Raw genomic sequence first — 22,197 nt, forward strand, 5'->3', positions numbered from 1 at the left:
CGTCTCAAAAAATAAGTAAATAAATAAATAAAAATTAGAAAGAATGGCTTCCAGGCTCCATTTTACAGCTGTTAACCAGAGTGACACTGTTTTGTATATCACATTTCACAAGAGATAATCAGGTATGAGCATACAGATCTATGTTTAAGAATGTTCGTTGCAACTTTATTTAGAATAATATTTGAAAATGTTCTAAATGCTAAACAATAAATCAATGGATAAGTAAACTGTGCTTAGGCTTATTGTGCAGCTTATAGAACTAAAATAAGATTTGATATTAGTTTAACAATTGTTTTTAAATAAAAATAAAATAAATAGAAGCCGAACCGTGCCAGGCCTGGCAGAAGAATGACAAGTGGGAGGAGTGAGAGCCAGAAAGAGTGGTGGCAGGTGAAGTCGGAGACGACAGAGGAACTGGTTTCCTCCGCCCCGCAAGGCACACAGCCTGCCGACACCCCATCAATACATGTGGAAGGGGAAAGAGACAGAATGGAGGAATGAATACAACTTGATCCAGGTAGCGTTTCGGGAGCGGCCGCTTTACCTGTGAACCTCTCTGCCTGACAAGCGGCCAATGTACGGTATCAACCACCAAGATGGCGGCGCCCTTGAGGAATCCGCAAATAGGTCGCCGCCATGTGTCGCCAAGGAACGTACGAATTCGACCCTCGTACGGAATCAGATTCCAAGATGACGGCATTTATGAGGAAGTCACGCAGTAGGTGCAGCCATGTTGCCTGTACGTCCAGGCCGTACTAGCAGCCGCCGTACGGACTCTACTGACAAGGTGGCGACGCCCTCGGGAAAGCCACAATGTGAGCGCTGCCATGTTCCCGGCGAACGGGTGGATTCGGCCACCATACGGATACGATAATCAAGATGGCGGCGCCTGAGGGTTCTTCGAGGGCTCTAGGCGAGCGACCTACTGGTTTGCGGCGGAGACGACGCACGGGGCCTGCGCAATAGGAGTACGCTGCCTGGGAGGCGTGACCAGAAGCGGAAGTAGTTGTGGGCGCCTTTGCAACCGCCTGGGACGCCGCCGAGTGGTCTGTGCAGGTTCGCGGGTTGCTGGCGGGGGTCGCGAGGGAGTGCGCCGGGAGCGGAGATATGGTGAGTACCGGGTTCAGGGAGGGGTTCGGCGGTGGAGGTTGGTGGGGTTGGCAACAGTGGGGTCTGTCGGCCGACTCAGGGGTCTGTGGTGAGCCGTAACCGGAGTCTGTGGACTGAACGGCGGGAGTCTGTGGGCAGAATGATGAACCATCTGGGAGTTCTATGGTGAGCCACGGTGGGGGAGTCCTTAATAGAAGTTTAGTGGGGACTCCGGGTGGCAGTTCCGTGGGAAACCGTGATCGGGGATTGTGAGGAGTCACATTGGGTGGTCTGTAGTGAGCCGTGACGAGGAGTTCGTGTCCGGGGATCCGTGGACAGCCGCGACTGGGGGTGGGTGCGGGTGCCAGGTGGGTCTATGAGGTAAACAGGGAGGGGTGCGTAGAGAACCGCGATGGGAAGTCCGCAGTGAATTACTCGGGGTCTGTGAGGCGCCACGATGGAGAATCGCGATGCCCCATTAGCGAGTGTGGATGCAGGGAGCGGGTGTCGGTGGGTGCGTGATGGGAAGTATGGAGCAAAGTAATAGGATGTCAGGGGAAGGGATGGAGCTCAGTGGGGACTGTATTGGAGAGGTTTTTGGGGGACCCCGATGTGAAATCTGCAGGCAGAGTGGGGATCCCTGCTGACCATGGTGGAGCTGTAATGGGATAAGCCGCCACGGTGGGGGCTGTTTAAGAATCCGTAATGGGGGTATCCCGCAGGAGGGAGATGGTTCAGACCCAGAGCCTCCAGATGCTGGGGAGGACAGCAAGTCGGAGAATGGAGAGAATGCGCCCATCTACTGCATCTGTCGCAAACCGGACATCAACTGCTTCATGATGTGAGCCCGGGAGAGGTGGGCGGGGCAGACACTAGCAGGGTGGGGTGAGGCCGATGGGCCGCGCCCCTCACATCTCCACCGCCTGCCCCATCCTCCGCAGCGGGTGTGACAACTGCAATGAGTGGTTCCATGGGGACTGCATCCGGATCACTGAGAAGATGGCCAAGGCCATCCGGGAGTGGTACTGCCGGGAGTGCAGAGGTGAGGGCCATGGATGGACAGGGAAGGCAGGTGCGGCTTCAAGGGAGGAGGAGGAGCCATAATGGAGGGTCATGGGGAGTAGTGATACACGTCTGTGGTGAGCTGGAATGGGGTCTCCATTGTGAGTGGTAATAGAAGATTCCACGGGAAGAGGCAGCTCTGCCCTGGACAGGGGTGCAGAGTAGGTGGGTGGGATAGTAAGGGAGAGAAGAGGAAGAAAGAGGTTTTGGGACCATTCAGGCCCTCCAGTGCTCACTCACTTTGGCCCTACTCTCTGCCCCACAGAGAAAGACCCCAAACTAGAGATTCGCTATCGGCACAAGAAGTCACGGGAGCGGGATGGCAATGAGCGGGACAGCAGTGAGCCCCGGGATGAGGGTGGAGGGCGCAAGAGGCCTGTCCCCGATCCAGACCTGCAGCGCCGGGCAGGGTCAGGGACAGGGGTTGGGGCCATGCTTGCTCGGGGCTCTGCTTCGCCCCACAAATCCTCGCCGCAGCCCTTGGTGGCCACACCCAGCCAGGTGAGTGGCTGCATAAAGTGAGTAGATGTGTAAAGTGGTTCCGTTTCAGCCCTGCCTGGGTCCATAATTTCTGTTCTGGGCCCCCTCCTCCAGCATCACCAGCAGCAGCAGCAGATCAAGCGGTCAGCCCGCATGTGTGGTGAGTGTGAGGCATGTCGGCGCACTGAGGACTGTGGTCACTGTGACTTCTGTCGGGACATGAAGAAGTTTGGGGGCCCCAACAAGATCCGTCAGAAGTGCCGGCTGCGCCAGTGCCAGCTGCGGGCCCGGGTGAGCATGGACAGAGCTGGGTAGGGTCAGGTGTGGGAGAGCTGGTGGGTCCATGCATGGTTAGTGTAGTCTAGGCATGGCTAAGCCAGGTGGGATTGGGCCTGACTCTATCTAGATAGGTGGGAAGGGACCTGTCATGTCCAGATGAATGGGGCATGAGCTGGTATGCCGGGCTGGCAGAACCCCCACCAACCCTGGGTGGACAGAGTGGGGTCAGGTGTTTCCAGGTGGTCATGCACGTCAGTACAGATAAGACAGGGGCGAGCATTCCTGGTAGTAAGGGGTAGTGGGGAGGTGTGTCTGGGGAGGTAAGGCCAGGCCAGGTGGGTGGGGCTAGGGCAAGGCCGCCCTCCATCCACCTGGGGCTGACCTGGGCCTTCCTCCTGCCGGCACAGGAATCGTACAAGTACTTCCCTTCCTCGGTGAGTCCAGCTCCCCAGGGTGGGGCGGGGCATGCGGGCAGGGCGGTCAGGGCCAGTCCTGAGATTCTGCCCCGCAGCTCTCACCAGTGACGCCCTCAGAGTCCCTGCCAAGGCCCCGCCGGCCACTGCCCACCCAACAGCAGCCACAGCCATCACAGAAGTTAGGGCGCATCCGTGAAGATGAGGGAGCAGTGGCATCATCAGCAGTCAAGGAGCCTCCTGAGGCTACAGCCACGCCTGAGCCACTCTCTGATGAGGACCTACCTCTGGATCCTGACCTGTATCAGGACTTCTGTGCAGGGGCCTTTGATGACCACGGCCTGGTGAGCAGATAGGAGCATCCCCTGGTGGAAGGGTGGAGGTTACAGAAGCAGAGAGTATCCGTAATGAGGAGACAGAGGGTATGGAAGGCTGATATGGGACATGAGTAGGTGGTGGGGTTGTCATGAGCGGGGCAGGTGGGTCAGTGCATGCCCTGCTTGCAGCCCTGGATGAGCGACACAGAAGAGTCCCCATTCCTGGACCCTGCGCTGCGGAAGAGGGCAGTGAAAGTGAAGCATGTGAAGCGTCGGGAGAAGAAGTCTGAGAAGAAGGTGATGGAGAGGGTAAAATGGATGTGGAAAGGCAGAGGGTGGGGTTGAGGGAGAGGCAGAGGTCAGAGGCTGAATGGGGCAAGAGCCAGAAAGGGCTAGAATGGAGCAGGAGTCTGGGGTTTGGGGCTGACTTTGACTCCACCCTGACCTGACCTGTCTTGCTTAACAGAAGGAGGAGCGATACAAGCGGCATCGGCAGAAGCAGAAGCACAAGGATAAATGGAAACACCCAGAGAGGGCTGATGCCAAGGACCCTGCATCGCTGCCCCAGTGCCTGGGGCCCGGCTGTGTGCGCCCCGCCCAGCCCAGCTCCAAGTATTGCTCAGATGACTGTGGCATGAAGCTGGCAGCCAAGTGAGTCATTCCTGAGGGGTTCAAGGGAGTCAGGAAGTACATGGTAGGGCCTGACCACCGCCTTCTGTATGTCTACCAATCAGCTGTCCACCATTCAGTCACCAAACAGCCACTACCCACTCACCCATCCACCTATCCGCCCCTGTGTCCATCCAGCCACCATTCCGCCAGTCACCTGTTTATTTCTCCTTTTGCCATTTAGTCATGCATCTATTTTCCCACCCTCACTGATCACCTCACTCATTCTGTTGCTTGCTACCTTCCCTGCAGCCGCATCTATGAGATTCTCCCCCAGCGCATCCAGCAGTGGCAGCAGAGCCCTTGCATTGCTGAAGAGCACGGCAAGAAGCTGCTGGAACGCATTCGCCGAGAGCAGCAGAGTGCCCGCACTCGCCTTCAGGAAATGGAACGCCGATTCCATGAGCTTGAGGCCATCATTCTGCGTGCCAAGCAGCAGGCTGTGCGCGAGGATGAGGAGGTGAGCAAGCAGGGGCGCAGCGGGGCAGGGCCGGTACTTTGTCCTTCCTAGCCTTATTGTTCCTTCCACCCCATGCAGAGCAATGAGGGTGACAGTGATGACACAGACCTGCAGATCTTCTGTGTTTCCTGTGGGCACCCCATCAACCCACGTGTTGCCTTGCGCCACATGGAGCGCTGCTATGCCAAGGTTGGGGGTCAGACTGAGGGGGCAGACCATGTGGGAACATCGGTGGGCCAGTGGGGGACAGATTTGTTGTCTGGGTGGTGTCTTGGGAGGGCATGCAGCGCACATCCACAGTTCCCTCCATTTGTGCTCATCCCTCCAGTATGAGAGCCAGACATCCTTTGGGTCCATGTACCCCACACGCATTGAAGGGTAAGTGAGGGTGCCACGCGAAGTGAGAGGTGGGGGGTTAAGGCGGAGGTCAGAAGTGGGATGTGTGTGGAACTGGGGCAGGATACGGGCAAGGACAGGTGGACCTCCCTTTACTACCCTCTCTCTATTCCAAACCCCCAGGGCCACACGACTCTTCTGTGATGTGTATAATCCTCAGAGCAAAACATACTGTAAGCGGCTCCAGGTGCTGTGCCCCGAGCACTCACGGGACCCCAAAGTAAGGTTTTCCCTCAGCTCCTCCCATTTTGCCCCTCCTCCCTGCCTCACTGTCCCACATTCATCCCTGCCTCCCTGTCCCACATTCATCCCTGCCTCCCTCACCTCACCTTTCCTTCACTTTTTCCTCTCACCTTCCCTGCTGCTTCACCCTCCATTCCTCCCTTTTCCATGCCTCCTCACCGTTCCCTGAACCCTCCATTCTTTCCCTTCTCCCTCCTTGAGCCCCCATTCTTATTCTCCCTTATCACCATTATTCATCCCTCCAACCCGGCCTCCCTGCAGGTGCCAGCTGACGAGGTATGCGGGTGCCCCCTTGTACGTGATGTCTTTGAGCTCACGGGTGACTTCTGCCGCCTGCCCAAACGCCAGTGCAATCGCCATTACTGCTGGGAGAAGCTGCGGCGTGCGGAAGTGGACTTGGAGCGCGTGCGTGTGGTAGGTTTCGCTGTGGTTTCATGGTGCATGTGGTAGGTTTCCATGCCGGACGTGGCTGAGGGCAGGCGGGGCTTCAGTTGTTCCTGCTTAGGACTCCTGCCGCTCTCTTGGCAGTGGTACAAGCTGGACGAGCTGTTTGAGCAGGAGCGCAATGTGCGCACAGCCATGACAAACCGCGCGGGATTGCTGGCCTTGATGCTGCACCAGACAATCCAGCACGATCCCCTCACTACCGACCTGCGCTCCAGTGCCGACCGCTGAGCCTTCTGGCCCGGACCCCTCACACCCTGCATTCCAGATGGGGGAGCTGCCCGGTGCCCATGTGTCCGTTCCTCCACTCATCTGTTTCTCTGGTTCTCCCTGTGCCCATCCACCGGTTGACCGCCCGTCTGCCTTTATCAGAGGGTCTGTCCCCGTCGACATGTTCAGTGCCTGGTGGGGCTGCGGAGTCCACTCATCCTTGCCTCCTCTCCCTGGGTTTTGTTAATAAAATTTTGAAGAAACCAAGGAAGCTGTGTCCACATTGCTGCGGTTGCAACTGTTCCAGACTCCTGGATAAGATGGGGGGCGCCTGCACCCCGGGAGGGCCCAGGGACCCACATTCCCAGCCTCCCACAGGCAGAGGGTCTACGCAGCACGTATTCAGTGTGGTGACACCGCCCACGCGTGCTCCTGTCTCCCACCCAGAGCTGTCCTCCATTGTGGACGCCGGGCCCCGCCTTTTCCCCCCAAGCCCCACGTTGGGGATTCGCCTCCTGCAGGGACGCGCCCTCCCGCGTGCCTCAGTTTACCTGCGGTGCGTCACCGCCCCTTTCCCCGCCCCGCGCGCTCCAGCACCTGTTCGGCGGGGAGGAGGGAGCGGGACACGACCGCCCTGGGGTTGATGTTCGGAGGGACCGGCGAGCACAGGATAGACCCCAGTGACAGATGGGAGAAGAGAGCGCCGGCTGGGTCAGGGACTGCGCAGGCGCGAAGCAGCTTCCTCGCAGCTGTGGGTCTCCGCTTCGGAGACCGCGGGAGGGAAGGGAGGGCGCAGGCGCAAGCCCTCCCCGACGACTTCCCTTCAGTTTGAGACTGGAGAGCGCATGCGCAAGCTAGATGGTCAGCGAGCAGAGCCCCGACTGCAGGTCCCTCCTTCGATGGGGCACGAGCTGTCGTTGAACGTCAGCACGCAGATGCAACTGGTTTTCGGCAGGGGGGCGCGCGCCCCGCTGCAGAGCGCCAGCCCGCAGGCGCGGGAGCCTCCCTATTAAGGGCACGCGACGTCGAGGCAATAGCGCGCAGGTGCTTAGCCAGAGGCGGAGCCCGAGAGGAAGGCAGCGGACTTCCGGTTCCGGGAGCAACGAACAGCCGCGGAGGCGACAGCTACCGCTTCAGAGGAGGCGGCCGCGGAGGAGGAAGAAGGGGAGGAGGGCGAGGCGGGAGGCGCAGGAGGGACCCTCGCCATGGGTCCACGGGCCTAGAGTGGCGGAAGATACCGGCCTGGTGCCAAACTGGTGAGACAGCCTTGGGGCTGGACGTGGAGAGTGCTCAGGCGGAGGATAGGAAGGAATTGTGGCTGAGAACGCTGACGGGGAGGAATCAAGGGCCCTCAGGCCGATGAGGGGGAGGAATGGCGGCGTCGGAATACTGACGAGGAGAAACGGGGGAATTTAGGCTGAGGACAGGAAGGAATGGAGCTCAGAACTCTGACAGGTAGGAGTGTCGGGATCCTGGGACGAGGACGGAGAGGAATGGTGGAGATCAGAACGCTAAAGGGAGACATCAGGGCATCTGAAGTTGAGAGAGAAATGGGGGTTCAGAACTCCGAGCGGGAGAAATGAGGGGCCCTCAGGCTGATGACAGGAGAAATGGAGGCGTTGGAATGCTGAAAGGGAGGAATGGGAGGCCCCATATAGAGGACGAGGAGCAGTAGGGGATCAGAACGCTGACAGTTAGGGATGGCATGATCCCAGGACAAGAACAGAGAATGGGGGAGGGTTCGGAATGCTGAGGGGAGAAATTAGGGTCTCTCAGGATAAAGGAGGAATGGAGAATGAGAACAGTGAGAGGGAGAAGTGGGGAACTTTTTGGATGTAGAGGAGAGAAACAGGAAGGTTTGGGGGCTGAGACTGGGGAGAAATTGTGGGCCAGAACATTGAAGGAGAAGAAAAATAAGGGGGGAGCTCTTGGGCTGAGGAAGGGGAGGCATGGGAGGCTTCCCGTGTGTGAGAAGTGGAAAAGATGAGGGGCTGTTCGGGTCATGGGTTGGAGCAGTTGTGTCTCGCAGAGGAAGTCGAGGTTGTAACACTGAGGTAGCGAGATAAGAGGACATCAGGCAGAGACGGAATGGAATGGTTAAAACACTGAAGGAAGGAAATTAGGAACTCCTGGGTCGGGGAAGGGGGGAATGAGAGACTACTGAAGCCAAGTAGTGAGGGCAAGGGAAATGGGGCCCTTTGGGGCTGAGGATGGGAAGTATGGGGGTCTTGTGGTGATAAAATAGAGGGATAGAGGCCCTTAGGTCAGTGACAGGGAGGAATGAGGGGGGAAGATGAAAAGTTTCTGGATTGGCAGTGAGGAGAAATGATGGGCTGTCAGTCTGAGGATAGAGAGGAGTATGGGATTAGGACACTAAGAATAATAAACAGGGATCCTTGGGTTGAGGAATGAGGATCTCCTAGGCCCAGAATAGGAAAGAATGGGGTGAGAATATGAGGGGTTTCTTCTCCATATATGGGCTGGTTGCCTGCGGCAGGTCCTAGGTGTTGGGCAAGCACTAATGGATACCAGTGATTTGTGTGGCCTGGGGCACATTTTGTCCCTTCCTAGAGCCTCAGTTTCCCTCATCCCCTCAACCCCCTTTCAGGCTACTGCTGCTTTCTGTGGCCTCCATGGCTGAGGACTGGCTGGACTGCCCGGCCCTGGGCCCTGGCTGGAAGCGCCGTGAAGTCTTTCGCAAGTCAGGGGCCACCTGTGGACGCTCAGACACCTATTACCAGAGGTACTGGGTGGGTTGTGGGCAGAGTGGGGGTGGGGTAGAGCCTCATTAGGGTAAAATCAAATAGTGCGGTTAAATTTATGGATGGAGTTTAAATTATGCACAGTTAATCGTTATTAGCGGATTTTATGTTTGCAATTTCACCTACTTAATACAGTATTTGTAACTTAAAAGTCACTATTCACGGTGCATTTGTGATTATTGAAGGACATGCACAGAGCAGTGAAAAACTGTCACTCAATGCATGTGTTTCTAGCTGAGACTGAAGGAGCCCTTTTTATTTCAGCTTTAATACTGTAAACAAGTGTCCTTTTCGTGGTCTGTTTAGTGTCACATTTTTCTAATTTTTGTATGTTTTGTTGGTGATTTTGCTTTTTAAAATAGTCCTCAAGCGTAGTGCTGAGGTGCTGTTTAGTGTTCTGAGTGTGAGAAGGCCATGTCGTGCCTTACGGAGAAAATACAAGGCAGATAAACCTTGTTGGTTATCTGAGTTACAATGCTGTTGGCTGTAAGTTCAATGTTATGCATCAGAATTATGGTACAACCAGAAAAAGAAGGAAATTTGCCAATATGTGCACAAGGCTGCTTCAGAAAATACAGAAAGCATTTATAGTCTTGAAGCTATGGAAGAGATGAGAAAGCAGCTACGTTGGTGGATTCATGAAATGACGATCAATAAAGCATAGTGGACAGCATTGTTGAGGAAAGCCAAAGTCACGTTACCCTGGGTTAGGAAAATATTAAGGTTGTATCAGCTAGTGCTGGCTGACTTGCACATTTCAAAAGGCAACATGGCATGAAAAATGTTAAACTTGCATGCAATGCAGGTTCTCCCGATCAGGAGTCTTCCGAAGAATTTTAAAAATACCTTTTAAGTGTTATATAGGAAAGGGGTTGTGTAGAAGAGTGGTTTTCAATGCCAATGGGATTGGCTTGTTAAACAAGAATATTGGCAAACAAACCTACAGAACACATATGGCCTCCAAAGCCCCTGGTTTGAGTCATTCAAAGAGCATGCAAATAATCATTTGTAAAAAATATATATTAAGTAACGTGTATTTAAACAGAAACACGCACAAAACAGAAGTTCAGATGCTCTCAGGAACCTAACCCTGTATTTCCTCTAGGAGCAATGGTTTTGTATTCAATGTTCATGGCAACTTTGTAGAACATACCTACCATAACTAATGAGAATCAGCATAGATGTTTATAAGCATTTACATGTGTTTAGGCTACATTAATTATTATGTTTCTATATTCGTTCTGATTTTTTAAATCTAAGTTGCAGTTTTCCAGGTAAATATCAAATTACAAGTTACTTTTTGTTTGTATTTAGTTATAATTTATTCACATATTTATGTACTCGTATAAAACTTTCAAAACTTAAAAGTGCAGTTGTCAGGAACTACGAAGGATCTGAGATTTCATTCTTAGGACAAGATAATAGTGAATTTGTCAGAATTTTGTAGATGTTGGTAGGAGAGGTAAGACTCCTGGGTTACAGGTCAAAGACAGTTTATTACAACAGTTGCAGGATCCAGAATAAGTCTCCCCCTTATCTGCAATTTCATTTTCCACAGCTTTAGTTACCTATAGTCAACCACCATCCAAAAATATTAAATGGAAAATTTTAGAAATAAACAATTCATTAGTTTTGAATTGTGTGCCGTTTTGAGTGGCGTGATGAAATCTCACACCATCCTGCTCAGTCCTGCTCAGGAGGTGAATCATCTCTTTGTCCATATCCATATCCATATCCATATCCATGTTCTATACACAACCTGCCTGTTAGTCGCTTAGTAACCATCTCAGTTATCAGGTAGAAAAAAACACAGTACATATTACATTAGGGTTTGGTACTATCCACGGTTTCAGGCATCCACTGGGGAACTTGGGATGTATCCCCTGACGAGAGGGGGAATTACTGTATTACTATTTTTGTGCAAGTTTCCTGAATCCCAATTCCTACAGCATGACATGAAGAGGGTTGTATTATTATAGGAAAAGAACCCTGAGCTTAGAGAATCAAGTTTTTTTAATAACGTTAGGACACTAAGTATGCTTTCCCTTTACTATGGAAGGAGACCCTATCTCTTATCTTCCAAGGTTGTTTGCTTTACAAACATCCTTGGAAAGATAGTTTATCAAAAAGAATAATCGGTGTCTCTCTTGCAGGGCGTACAGAAATGCAAGAAACCGGGGGTCCCAAAATCAATTATTTATACTTTAATTTGTGTGTAGTTGTATTTGTTTGTGTGTTTTTAAAACATATTTGTGTTGTTTTCTTTGCTTGATTATATACTGGGTACATAATGCTAACTTATTTATTTATTTATATTTTGAGACAGAGTCTCGCTGTGTCGCCCAGGCTGGAGTGCAATGGTGCAATCTCGGCTCACTGCAAACTCCGCCTCCCGGGTTCAAGCCATTCTCCTGCCTCAGCCTCCCGAGTAGCTGGGACTACAGGCACTCGCCGCCATGCGTGGCTAATTTTTTTTTGTATTTTTAGTAGAGATGGGGTTTCACCATGTTAGCCAGGATGGTCTTGATCTCCTGACCTCATGATCCGCCCGCCTTGGCCTCCCAAGGTGCTGGGATTACAAGTGTGAGCCATCGCACCTGGCCAGTGCTAACATATTTATATGTTATTTAATATATTTGTGTTTCTATTTGTGTCTATTTTTACTTACGTGAAATAGTTCCAGTATTACTAGTATTATATGTTATAAATATATTTGTCTGTTTACATTTGTATTGTTTCTGATGTTTGTATTTGTGTTGGTATTTATATTAATTTTTTATGTTTTCAAGGTTAGTTGAGGTGGGGCTGGGCAGGGCTCACAGGCCAATTCCAGGCTGCCTCCTGTATCCTGCCAGCCCTGTCGGAAGGTTGTGTGGGTGAAATGACATTGGCTCCACCTAGGTGCTAACCCATCATGGCCCATCCCTAGCCCCACAGGAGACAGGATCCGAAGCAAAGTTGAGCTGACTCGATACCTGGGCCCTGCGTGTGATCTCACCCTCTTCGACTTCAAACAAGGCATCTTGTGCTATCCAGCCCCCAAGGTACTTCACAATGTGAGATGCCTAGGTAGGGGTGGCTGTGCCACTCAGCACCCACCCACTGACCCATATGCCTCCTTCCCTTACTTTCCAGGCCCATCCTGTGGCTGTTGCCAGCAAGAAGCGAAAGAAGCCTTCAAGGCCAGCCAAGACTCGGAAACGTCAGGTTGGACCCCAGAGTGGTGAGGTCAGGAAGGAGGCCCCAAGGGACGAGACCAAGGCTGACACTGACACAGCCCCAGCTTCATTCCCTGCTCCTGGGTGAGTGTTGGTTTGAGGTGAGCCAGATGGGTGAGGGTTGTGATTGGGGGTACTCTTGGAGCCCCTCACCTGCCTTTCCCATCCCAGATGCTGTGAGAACTGTGGAATCAGCTTCTCAGGGGATGGCACCCAAAGGCAGCGGCTCAAAACATTGTGCAAAGACTGTCGAGGTGAGTGACCCCCAGAGGATGGGGCATCGGGAGATAGGAGCTGGAGCAGGTTCAGTGTCATGCTAGGCTGGGGGTTGAATGTAGTTGTCAGGACAGAGGCTACTGGCATGGTTGGAGGTTGGATACTGGAGATAGCAGGCATGGGTAGAGGTTGAATAGTGGAAGTCAGGGCACAAGCAGTGAGTGAATCAGTCAGATGTCTGTTGCTTTCTTTCCACTTTTCTTCTTCCCTCTTCCTCCCCACAGCACAGAGAATTGCCTTCAACCGAGAACAGAGAATGTTTAAGGTAAGCACAACCTGCTTTCTCTTCACACCTCTGCAGTGGGAGCAGGATGTGATTGAGCTGGTAGAGTCCTAAGGGATGATGATAGGTCCACAGGATGAAGTCATTTTATAGGGTGCTCTCCATAGGTCAGCAAACACAGTAATGGGAATCAATGGGTTAATTAATTCCCGTTACCATTAGTGCGTCAGTAGACACAGTAATGAAGTTAGCAAGGGACCAGTAGACATACTAATGGCCTCAGTGATGAGGCTAATGGGAGACTAGAAGTCCCGGTGATGGGAGCTGATGTAGGGTCAGTAGACATGGGAGGACCAGTGCTTCTGGAGTAGGCCCGTGATCTCGTCCCTACCATTCCTGGCAGCGTGTGGGCTGTGGGGAGTGTGCAGCCTGCCAGGTAACAGAAGACTGTGGGGCCTGCTCCACGTGCCTCCTGCAGCTGCCCCATGATGTGGCATCGGGGCTGTTCTGCAAGTGTGAACGGAGACGCTGCCTCCGGATTGTGGAAAGGGTGAGTCGGGCAAGTGGAAAGAGCCCAAGGCTCACCTCGGCCCCTGGCCCTCGTGGGCTTGGCCCCATGCTTCATGCCTCTGCTCCCACATCCCCTCCAACAGAGCCGAGGGTGTGGAGTGTGCCGGGGCTGTCAGACCCAAGAGGACTGTGGCCGTTGTCCCATCTGCCTTCGCCCTCCCCGCCCTGGTCTCAGGCGCCAGTGGAAATGTGTCCAGCGACGTTGCCTACGGGTGAGTCGGGCTGGAGGGAGCAGAGCTCACTCTGCTGTTAAAATCGTCGCTGCCTCTGCTTCCTTTCAACCTGGCCTTGCCTACCTTATGTCTTTCTTTTCTGCCTAACCCCACGCTCACCTTTCTGGCCCCGCCTGCCTGCCCCTGTCTGCCAGCACCTTGCTCACCGCCTGCGTCGCCGTCATCAGAGATGTCAGCGACGCACTCCCCTGGCTGTGGCTCCCCCAACTGTGAGTGCCTCACGCCACCCTCTGTCTGCCTGTCCCATGCATGCTTTCTGCACTTAGGGAGTGGGGAGTTCCTGTGTCTGCCTGGTGCCACCAAGCTGAAACCACCCTTTCTGGTCTTTCCCAGGGTAAACATGCCCGCCGCAAGGGAGGCTGTGACTCCAAGATGGCTGCCAGGAGGCGCCCCGGAGCGCAGCCACTGCCTCCACCTCCCCCATCACAGTCCCCAGAGCCCACAGAGCCGGTGAGGCCCCAGTGGGTGGAGGGAAGGCACAACCCTGACCTTACCCAGTACCTGCCCTGACCCCACCCCATTTGCCTCTACAGCACCCCAGAGCCCTGGCCCCCTCGCCACCTGCCGAATTCATCTATTACTGTGTAGACGAGGACGAGCTAGTGAGTGGCCCTACCCTACCTGGATAAGCCTAGACTCTCAGGACGCTTGGTTAACTTCAAAGAAGCAGATGCTGGAATGAGCCTATTGGGGAACAGCAAGGCACAATAATGGGTCCTAGGATGGGATGACTAGATAATGGAGGACTAATACGGGGTCAGCAGGTGCAATGACAGTGCCTCATGTCACATGTATCAACGCTCTGGTGGCTGATGCAGGACTAATCGACACAGTGATGGGATTGACAGAGGAGCAGCTAGCACAATGACGGGGGTTCACACAGGATGAGCAGACAGAGTAGGCACAGTGATGGGAGCTAATAGAGAGTTATCAAAATGTTGCTGGAAATGGGGGTTAGAGACATTTTCTTGGTAGCCAGTGGTGGCCTAGGAAATACAGCACTGGATATTGTAGTGGAGCAGCCACAGTCCTAATGGTATCGAGGGCCAGCTGGCACAGCGATAGTGGCCAATGTTGAACTAGCAAATGCTGAGGAGTGACTAGCTGGGAGTCAGGAGGCTGAGACTAGTATGCAAATAGCTCCTTCTTATGGGGCTAGAGGAGCACCAGGACCAGCACTGGAATAGGCGTTGAGGATGGCCTCTCCTAGTCCTAGTTGACAGCACCACCCATTCCCCCCACCCCAGCAGCCCTACACGAACCGCCGGCAGAACCGCAAGTGCGGGGCCTGTGCAGCCTGCCTACGGCGGATGGACTGTGGCCGCTGCGACTTCTGCTGCGACAAGCCCAAATTCGGGGGCAGCAACCAGAAGCGCCAGAAGTGTCGTTGGCGCCAATGCCTGCAGTTTGCCATGGTGGGTGGGGCAGGAAGGGTCAGGTGGCCGGGATAGGTTGGGCCAGGCGCCCCAGTGCCTGGGAGTGGTGGGCAGGCTTGGTAGGTGGGTGGGTGGCGCAGTAGCTTTGGTTGAGGATTAACAGACATTGTGCTTGGCTTAATGAGTCTAGGTGGCATTGGTGTTGCTAATAGGAGACTAGCAGGCTCAATGATGAAGGGCTCATACGTAAGCAGATTCCATGCTGGGACCGATGGGAGATTAGCAGGCATGTGGAGCCGGGCAGGGTGGATGTGACTGGTCAGGACACCAGGTAGCCATAGCACCCTATCTTTCCTCATAGAAGCGGCTGCTGCCCAGTGTCTGGTCAGAGTCTGAGGATGGGGCAGGATCGCCCCCACCTTACCATCGTCGAAAGAGGCCCAGCTCTGCCCGACGACACCATCTTGGGCCTACCTTGAAGCCCACCTTGGCTACACGCACAGCCCAACCAGACCATACCCAGGCTCCAACGAAGCAGGAAGCAGGTGGTGGCTTTGTGCTGCCTCCGCCTGGCACTGACCTTGTGTTTTTACGGGAGGGCGCAAGCAGTCCTGTGCAGGTGCCAGGCCCTGTTGCAGCTTCCACAGAAGCCCTGTTGCAGGTGAGGGCCCCACCCTGTCCTTCCCTTCCCAGCCCCACCTAGCCTCATGCCAGGGAGCTGAGACCAAGTCTGCTGCAATCCTCCCTCACGCAGGAGGCCCAGTGCTCTGGCCTGAGTTGGGTTGTGGCCTTACCCCAGGTGAAGCAAGAGAAGGCGGATACCCAGGACGAGTGGACACCAGGCACAGCTGTCCTGACTTCTCCCGTATTGGTGCCTGGCTGCCCTAGCAAGGTGGGGGCAGTGATGGATGTTCTGTTGATGCCGTAGCAGGCTGGTCTGTAAGCAGAGTGATGATGAGCCATGATGGTTCTCTTAAGCAGAGCAATAGATGTGCTGATTGCAACCTTTCTGCAGAATTACCCCGCCTGTCTAACAGACACCCTACCTCCCGCAGGCAATTAGCTTTGCCCGCTTTGCTGTCCAGCTAACAGAAAAACGGAGGTCAGTGAGGAATGGGAATGGGAAAGGTTTATAGGCAGAGATGGCCTTTCTGTGTTGAAATGTGATGGAAGGTAGGATTTGTCAGCACAGTGAGGGGTTGGCTGATACTTTCCTCGGGCTAACTCTGCCCTTCTAATGGCTGCCTGTTTCCTACTTCTCCCAGGCAGTAGACCCAGGCCTGCCATCTGTGAAGCAAGAGCCACCTGACCCTGAGGAGGACAAGGAGGAGAACAAGGATGACTCTGCCTCCAAATTGGCCCCAGAAGAAGAGGCAGGAGGGGCTGGCACACCCGTGGTCAGTGCTGGGGATGCCCCACCCTGCCCTGACCCTGCCATAGCCCCAACAACCACATTGACCTATGGTGTTAATTCTTCTCTAGATCACGGAGATTTTCAGCCTGGGTGGAACCCGCTTCCGAGATACAGCGGTCTGGTTGCCAAGGTGTGCCCCACACAGTGAGGGGTGGGGAAGGAGGGGGTGTTGGCCAGATGTGGGCCCTGAGTTTTGAAAGTATAGCCAGCAGTTTGGCATGGTGTGGTGGGAGGTAAAGGCCCATACCCACTATGCTGATCACAATTAATGAGGGGCATGTGTGTAGGACCATAGAGATTTCTCCGGAGATCCAGCCCAATAGCATTCCAGGTTAGGACTCTCCTTTGGGGGTAGGGGGAAGACTTGACACTCTATCATGAAATTTGAAAGAAAAAGATAGGGAGTCTGGTCCCTATTTTCCTAAGAAATATCTATAGGGGTCAGCTTTAATATATAAATTCTTGTTCAGAGAATAATCATTTGGAGTCTTGAAGGCCTTTGGAGTCTCCAGGAGACCTCTGGGTGGGCTGTTGCCTGACATTGAGCAATGTATATCAGAGAAATGGTGCTGGGCTTGCCTGGGCAGTGGGATGGGCAGGAGATCTGGGTTCCGAGCTGGCTTTGTGAGCCGGGTTCACACGTAGTTGCGTGATCTCTGGTTGCCCTGTACTTCCTGGAGCTGCCTCTGTGGAGGGGCTTGGGCTGGATCTCTTGAGCCTTTCCTGAGCCTATTGAGGTTATTAACTTCAGATGCCATGCAGAACTGTCCCTATAGTCCTGGCATGGGACGAAGGGTAGATGCCTGTAAGGACTAGAATGGTTGGGAGGGCAGGGGAATGCTGACTCCTATAGAATGTTGACAGACCCTGCATAGAGCCCCAGACACTGGCAATGTAAACTATTGGCCAAGCACGTGGATTCCTTTGCTTCTACAAACTAGCCCACCAGGCTGGAAACCCTTTCATCTATGCTTGGCCAATTACAGAAGTCCTGATTGAGTTCCTGCTGGGTGCACAGCATTGAGGACAATGAGCCCTGCAAAGCTTATATCCTGTGTCAGGAGACACAGGATACGTACCTTCAGGGAGCTTATTATCTGACTATGGACAAGCTGTCTATAATGGTAGTTTTTAGAAGATATAAAAAAAGATAAAGGTATAATTAAGGGGAAGTGGATGGAGGACACAGAATACTAGGAAATGGTTTTGTAATGCTCCATTTCGCATATAGCAAACCTCATTCAACATACAGACCTGCTCCCTCTTCCCTAGGTCCAAAGACCTTAAAAAACCTGGAGCTAGAAAGCAGTAGACTGGAGGCTTCTACAGACTGTAGGATTCAAGGTGATATTTGCAGACTGGCTTTATGAGAGACAACACTGATCTACTAGGGGCTGGACCCTAGATTGGTTGCCAGGGCTTGTGTGTGAATCAACCCTAGGAGGAAAAACCTACCACGAAACCAGAGGAGCAGGCCTAACAGTACTTTGAGCTTCTAGAAGAAGTAAGCGGGAAAGGAAGAGAAAGAGTAGAAAGTTGGTGCATCTTCTCCTCCCCAAGAGCCTGAGTATAAGAAGTTGGATTTTAAGGGTGGGGGAGCTGGGATGGGGAAAGGTAATATAATTAAAACCACCACAAAACAACCTAAACAAGCCATGTTCATGAATAATTGTAAGTGGCTTCTGGATGAGACCTGGCAGTGTCTCTACATACTTCCTCAGGGAGACAGCAATTGAAAATGTAATTGAATAAATAAGGAAAGGAACTGCTATTTGGTGTGTTCCTCTGTGGACCCAGTTTATTTAATCCTTAGAATAATCTTTTTGGGAAGACATTGATTTTGCCCATTTTTGTGAATGGGAAAACTGAGACTCATTAATTTGTCCAATGTCAAACAGCTGGTGTTAGTAGAGCCTAGAATGAAACCCAGCTTTTAAAGCCCTTGTTCTTTAAGCCACTAAACTGTAACCTGTAATCCTGTATGCACTAACAGGAGTTTTCGGTGACCTTCAAAACACAGATTACTATAAGTACTATAATAAATCCCTTACATTCCTGTCTCTAGCATGGTTTAGAAAGTGCCAAGACTCGATGTAGATGGGGTCACCTTGTCAGAACATCTGTTCATACAGAAACTGGGTTTCCTGCAGACCCCAGGTGCTGCATAGGATTCCTCAAACCCTACAGGATATATCTCCCCACTGGCTGCTGTCCATTTTGCTTGTTACCCTGACTCCCCCTCTTCAGCTAGAGCAGTCTTTGTAACTAAAGCTGCCAGCCTGGCTCATCTTTCCTGACAACGTGCATCTCCTGCCCTCTGATGACCTTTGTGCTTGGCTCCTGCCCTCAGCCCAAATGTCTTCTAGGAGGCTGAATTCCTGCTTCGAGTCCTGCCCAAGGGCCAGTCTTGGCTCAGCCCTACCTCACTCTTTCCAATTCTTCATTCATAAAGTGCCAAAAAGATTAGACCTGTAATTTGTTAGCCAGCTTTACAGGGCCAGGACTGAGTGAGTGCCTCCTTAAACTTTGTATCCTACGTGCCTCCCTTGCCTTACCCTAGTCCCAGCCCTGCAGCTTTAAGTAATTCAGACATGGATGAGCCATTTCCCAGTTCTATCATACAGTCCAGCCTCTGCCACCTTCGCCACCCCTTCCTTTATTCCACCCTAACTAGTTCAGCCCTAGTCAAGACTGGATAGACTGATACTGCTTTGTTTCCCCCAGGAACCAGCCACCCAACCCCAGTATTCTGGTAATTTTGACAGTGAACTATATGAAATTTATTTGATTGACATTTAGACTCATGAGTTAAGCTTCTGCCTAGCATGTATGTTAGGGTACAATCAGAAGAGCAGAACCACTAAGATAAAGATTATGTATATATGTACTTTAAGGGATTTATTATAGAGATCTGACTGCATGCCATTGTGGGAGCTGGTTAAACAGTCTCTGTAAGGCTGTTATCTTTGCATCTAATGCTGGAGCTTGAAGTCTGCAGGGCAGGCACTCGGGAAGGGAAGATGGATGTAAAGTGTGGGAGACCGAGGACACAGTGGAGCCCACGAGCACGAGCTGGAACCCACGAGGATGGCCTGGAACCCATGTCAGTCTCTCACCACCTCCAGCTTCGATGATGTGGGTGTCCTGCAGAAGAAGCTGGTGCCCTTCCTCACAGAGTTAAATATGCATCTGGCCCAGGAATTAGAGAAGCTGAAGAGATGATCCTGGGGAAGGTGGAGCAGCTGCAGGCCTGGCTGCTGCCCACACCAACGAGGTGATCCAGCAGATACATGACAATGTGTGAACTGCAACAGCGCCTGGTGCCCCAGCACCAGCCTTCCAAGTGTAAAAACAATATGCTGCTGCTTCACTTCTGCCCTCCAGTTATCAAGCAAAATGTCTCTTGTGGCCCATCTTACTGGAAGAGAGTTCTGGGAAACAGCCTCACCAAGGTGACACATTACAAAGCCGCCCTACCATGAATCCGCTCCCAAGGGTCTCACTACTCACCTGAGGATAACTCAATATAACTATGTTGCTGAAAATGCAAAGCTGAAGACCATAAATTTCATGGTGATTCCAGCAAGTGCAGAGATTCTATGAAGCCCACCCAGAAAAAACTTGCTGGTCCTGGCTATTTTTGTGTCATTCAAGTATTGAGAACCAGGCCTGTGGTAGGCACTGTACTTAATACTAGGATACAGAAATGCAAAAGATACGGCCCATGCAATTTTATTAAATGCATCAATATGTATTACAAATGGTGAATGGATTTCCAACTTTATCATGGAATTTAATGCTGAATATATAGAATTCAGAAAATTATTGGGAGGACAGCCCTTTTGTGAACCTTGTTTGGGGCACAGTAGGAATTGGAAATAATTTAGTTTCTATCTCTAAGCTGTTCTATTTTAAAATTATTTTTAAATTTTTATTGTCCCACTTACATGCTCAGTGTTTCTTTTGGGAGTGGTTTGGTGGGAACAGTGTTGACTGCCTCTGAGAAACTGGGATAGTGGGTGGGAAGATCAAGGTCACTTCTTTCCAAGGACCCTGAGAGATTCACTTCCCTAGGCCGCCGGGGCGGGGGGTTCACTGAAGGCTGAGGCTCTCGGTGCTCAGCACTGGCCGGACACCGTCAACCTGCCGGTGGGCCCGCCAGGGGGCGCCGAGGCGAGAAAGCCCGTAGTTCCCGGCCGGGGAACCACTGGGACCCTGGAGGCACCGCCCGTCACCCATCACCAGTGGCCTGGCCGCCCTGAGGCGTGGCATCCGCCCGGCGCAAACCCCAGTACCTGGGCTAGGGCCAGAGGGAAGCTGAGTGCCCCTCTTCAAATAGTGGTAAAACAGGCAAAACCGACCCAGGGTTAAATTTCGGAGCTCGCCCAGGGTGAGGGCGGGGCTCGACGACCTAGGACGTTCGAGTGCAGCCGGGTGTCGCCAAGGGTCGGTTTACCCCATCGCCTTAGAAATTGTGACCAGGCCCTTTGGGCTGCACAACCTTGGGAATCCCCAGCGGGCGGCCCCGAATCGCCGCCGATTTTCCCAAGCCCTGCTCCGGGCCCAACGCGTTTTCGTTGCTGCCTTCCCGGAGGTGTGGTGGGGGAGGTTCCGCCCAGACCGATGGGCGGTCCCGGGGCCCGTTGAACTCGAAGATCAAAGAACCGCCCCTCTGGACACTCCAGGAAACCGAGACGACCACCTAATTTGTTTCTTTTCTGTTTCAGGCCACGTAAACTCTTAGTAAATGCAAATGAGTGTTTTACTGAACTGCAATTGAAAAGAACACAAAATGACAGAATTATTAAAAGATGATTAAAAGAGAAGAAAGACATTTCGTGGCTGAAAAGCTGAACCAGCAATTCAGGAAATGGAATTCATATTTAGAAACGTACCATATACAAAAGCCGAAGTGGGTGGTTTGCATATGATTAAGGAATGCTAATTTGCAGTAAATTGTGTCCTTAAGGAGGGTATACACATTAGTTGTACTTATTATACGTCAGTTTGACGTAGGTACTGATTTATTGCATGTGCTCAAGTGTTCTATGCTCACCTCCACTTTGGGAGTACCAGAGTGTCATTCTTAATTGGCTTTTAGGTATCACCACCTTACTCTTGACTGGAAATGCAACTGTGGTTACTACCTGTGCTGCAGGTCCGTCCTGGTTCCCTGATTTGTGTTTCCTGTTCTGCCTGGATCCTGATTCTCAGAAACCAGTTACTGGACTTCTGATCCACATCCTGATCCTTCCACTGTGACCCTCAGACTCTTAATTATGCCCCACCAGGTCGTGCCACTGCCCCACTAGTCCATCTGATCTGTCCCCATCCTAGGATATCCTGAGTCTAAGCCCTGGTTTCTGCCAATGGCAAACAGGAAGATTTTATTATTAACAGCCTTTATTATTATTATTATTATTACTGGTTATTTGGTTTGACAAGGCACTTAGGCTCCCTGAGCTTTGCCTTAGCTGGAAAATAAGGATAGTAATACTTGCTGTTCTATCAACCGTATAAGATATTTGTGGCCACGCGCGGTAGCGCAGCCTGTAATTCCACTCTGGGAGGCCGGCGGGAGGGGCAGTGGGTAGGATCGCTTGAACCCAGGAGCAGGAGTTCCAGCCTGAGCAACATAGCGGGACCCCCTATCTCTTCAAAATTTGTTTTTAAATTAGCAGGGCGTGGTGGCGCAGGCTTTGTAGTCCCAGCTACTCTGGAGGCCGAGGCCCAGGAGGACGAGGTTGCAGGGAGCCCTGATCACGCCACTGCACTCCAGCCTGGGTGACAGAGCGAGACCTTGGCTCAAAAAAAGTCTGTGAGGTTCAAAGGTTGTGTGTGTGAAAATATCTTGGAAATTGTAAAGAACTACACAAATACAAGGTTTTCCTGTGATTATCACCGTTATCAAGATTAACCTAGAGATAGTGCAAAATTTAAGCTTCCCAAAAAATGTTCGCTAACCTTTCTCGTACCTTTAGACCATTACAGGATATAAATAGCAAAGTCAACTGGAATTGTAATTAGAGCTTCGATTTTTCTTGGGCTAGAGGATTTTTCTGC

The 22,197-nt window shown here is 52.2% G+C and overlaps 2 protein-coding genes across 28 annotated transcripts; both read left to right on the forward strand.

The window, feature by feature from the left end:
• The first annotated feature begins 374 nt into the window (after nt 1-374).
• On the forward strand, nt 375-6,330 carry CXXC1 (CXXC finger protein 1). 3 transcript variants are annotated; one of them, XM_025364937.1, is made up of 15 exons: nt 375-1,110; nt 1,812-1,930; nt 2,031-2,131; nt 2,417-2,652; nt 2,746-2,922; nt 3,318-3,344; nt 3,422-3,667; nt 3,830-3,949; nt 4,107-4,291; nt 4,562-4,769; nt 4,848-4,958; nt 5,098-5,147; nt 5,289-5,385; nt 5,670-5,822; nt 5,937-6,330. In XM_025364937.1, the coding sequence occupies exons 1-15, from the start codon at nt 1,108-1,110 to the stop codon at nt 6,081-6,083; spliced, it is 1,980 nt and encodes a 659-aa protein (XP_025220722.1). In that variant the 5' UTR covers nt 375-1,107; the 3' UTR covers nt 6,084-6,330. The 3 variants fall into 3 exon arrangements, with proteins under 3 accessions (XP_025220722.1, XP_025220723.1, XP_025220724.1); XM_025364938.1 differs by having other exon boundaries at nt 3,830-3,937; XM_025364939.1 differs by having other exon boundaries at nt 381-1,110; nt 3,830-3,937; nt 5,326-5,385.
• A 336-nt stretch (nt 6,331-6,666) lies between these two features.
• Nucleotides 6,667-22,145, forward strand: MBD1 (methyl-CpG binding domain protein 1). 25 transcript variants are annotated; one of them, XM_025364925.1, is made up of 18 exons: nt 6,909-7,318; nt 8,671-8,805; nt 11,762-11,868; nt 11,960-12,126; nt 12,214-12,296; nt 12,543-12,583; nt 12,945-13,091; nt 13,195-13,323; nt 13,479-13,553; nt 13,678-13,794; nt 13,878-13,946; nt 14,592-14,759; nt 15,082-15,381; nt 15,475-15,612; nt 15,986-16,117; nt 16,203-16,264; nt 17,407-17,478; nt 19,138-20,080. In XM_025364925.1, exons 6-17 carry the CDS (start codon nt 12,575-12,577, stop codon nt 17,444-17,446), a joined length of 1,386 nt encoding a protein of 461 aa, XP_025220710.1. In that variant the 5' UTR covers nt 6,909-7,318; nt 8,671-8,805; nt 11,762-11,868; nt 11,960-12,126; nt 12,214-12,296; nt 12,543-12,574; the 3' UTR covers nt 17,447-17,478; nt 19,138-20,080. The 25 variants fall into 25 exon arrangements, with proteins under 25 accessions (XP_025220703.1, XP_025220698.1, XP_025220695.1 ...); XM_025364914.1 differs by lacking the exon at nt 6,909-7,318 and adding an exon at nt 7,374-7,517 and having other exon boundaries at nt 11,754-11,868; nt 19,126-19,210; XM_025364918.1 differs by lacking the exons at nt 13,479-13,553; nt 19,138-20,080 and adding an exon at nt 21,236-22,013 and having other exon boundaries at nt 6,667-7,318; nt 11,754-11,868.
• The last annotated feature ends 52 nt before the right edge of the window (nt 22,146-22,197 follow it).

Source organism: Theropithecus gelada, chromosome 18 (genome assembly GCF_003255815.1).
Source record: "Theropithecus gelada isolate Dixy chromosome 18, Tgel_1.0, whole genome shotgun sequence".
Taxonomy (NCBI): Eukaryota; Metazoa; Chordata; class Mammalia; order Primates; family Cercopithecidae; genus Theropithecus; species Theropithecus gelada.

What these genes read in the sequence shown, in the direction of transcription:
- CXXC1 (XM_025364937.1), top strand. An exon ending in GACATCAACTGCTTCATGAT is followed by an intron (nt 1,931 to 2,030) that starts GTGAGCCCGGGA and finishes CATCCTCCGCAG; the next exon opens with CGGGTGTGACAACTGCAATG. An exon ending in GGCATGAAGCTGGCAGCCAA is followed by an intron (nt 4,292 to 4,561) that starts GTGAGTCATTCC and finishes CCTTCCCTGCAG; the next exon opens with CCGCATCTATGAGATTCTCC.
- MBD1 (XM_025364910.1), top strand. Translation starts at nt 8,696, where the DNA reads ATGGCTGAGGACTGGCTGGACTGCCCGGCCCTGGGCCCTGGCTGGAAG. An exon ending in CCCCAGAGCCCACAGAGCCG is followed by an intron (nt 13,795 to 13,877) that starts GTGAGGCCCCAG and finishes TTGCCTCTACAG; the next exon opens with CACCCCAGAGCCCTGGCCCC. An exon ending in CCACAGAAGCCCTGTTGCAG is followed by an intron (nt 15,382 to 15,474) that starts GTGAGGGCCCCA and finishes TCCCTCACGCAG; the next exon opens with GAGGCCCAGTGCTCTGGCCT.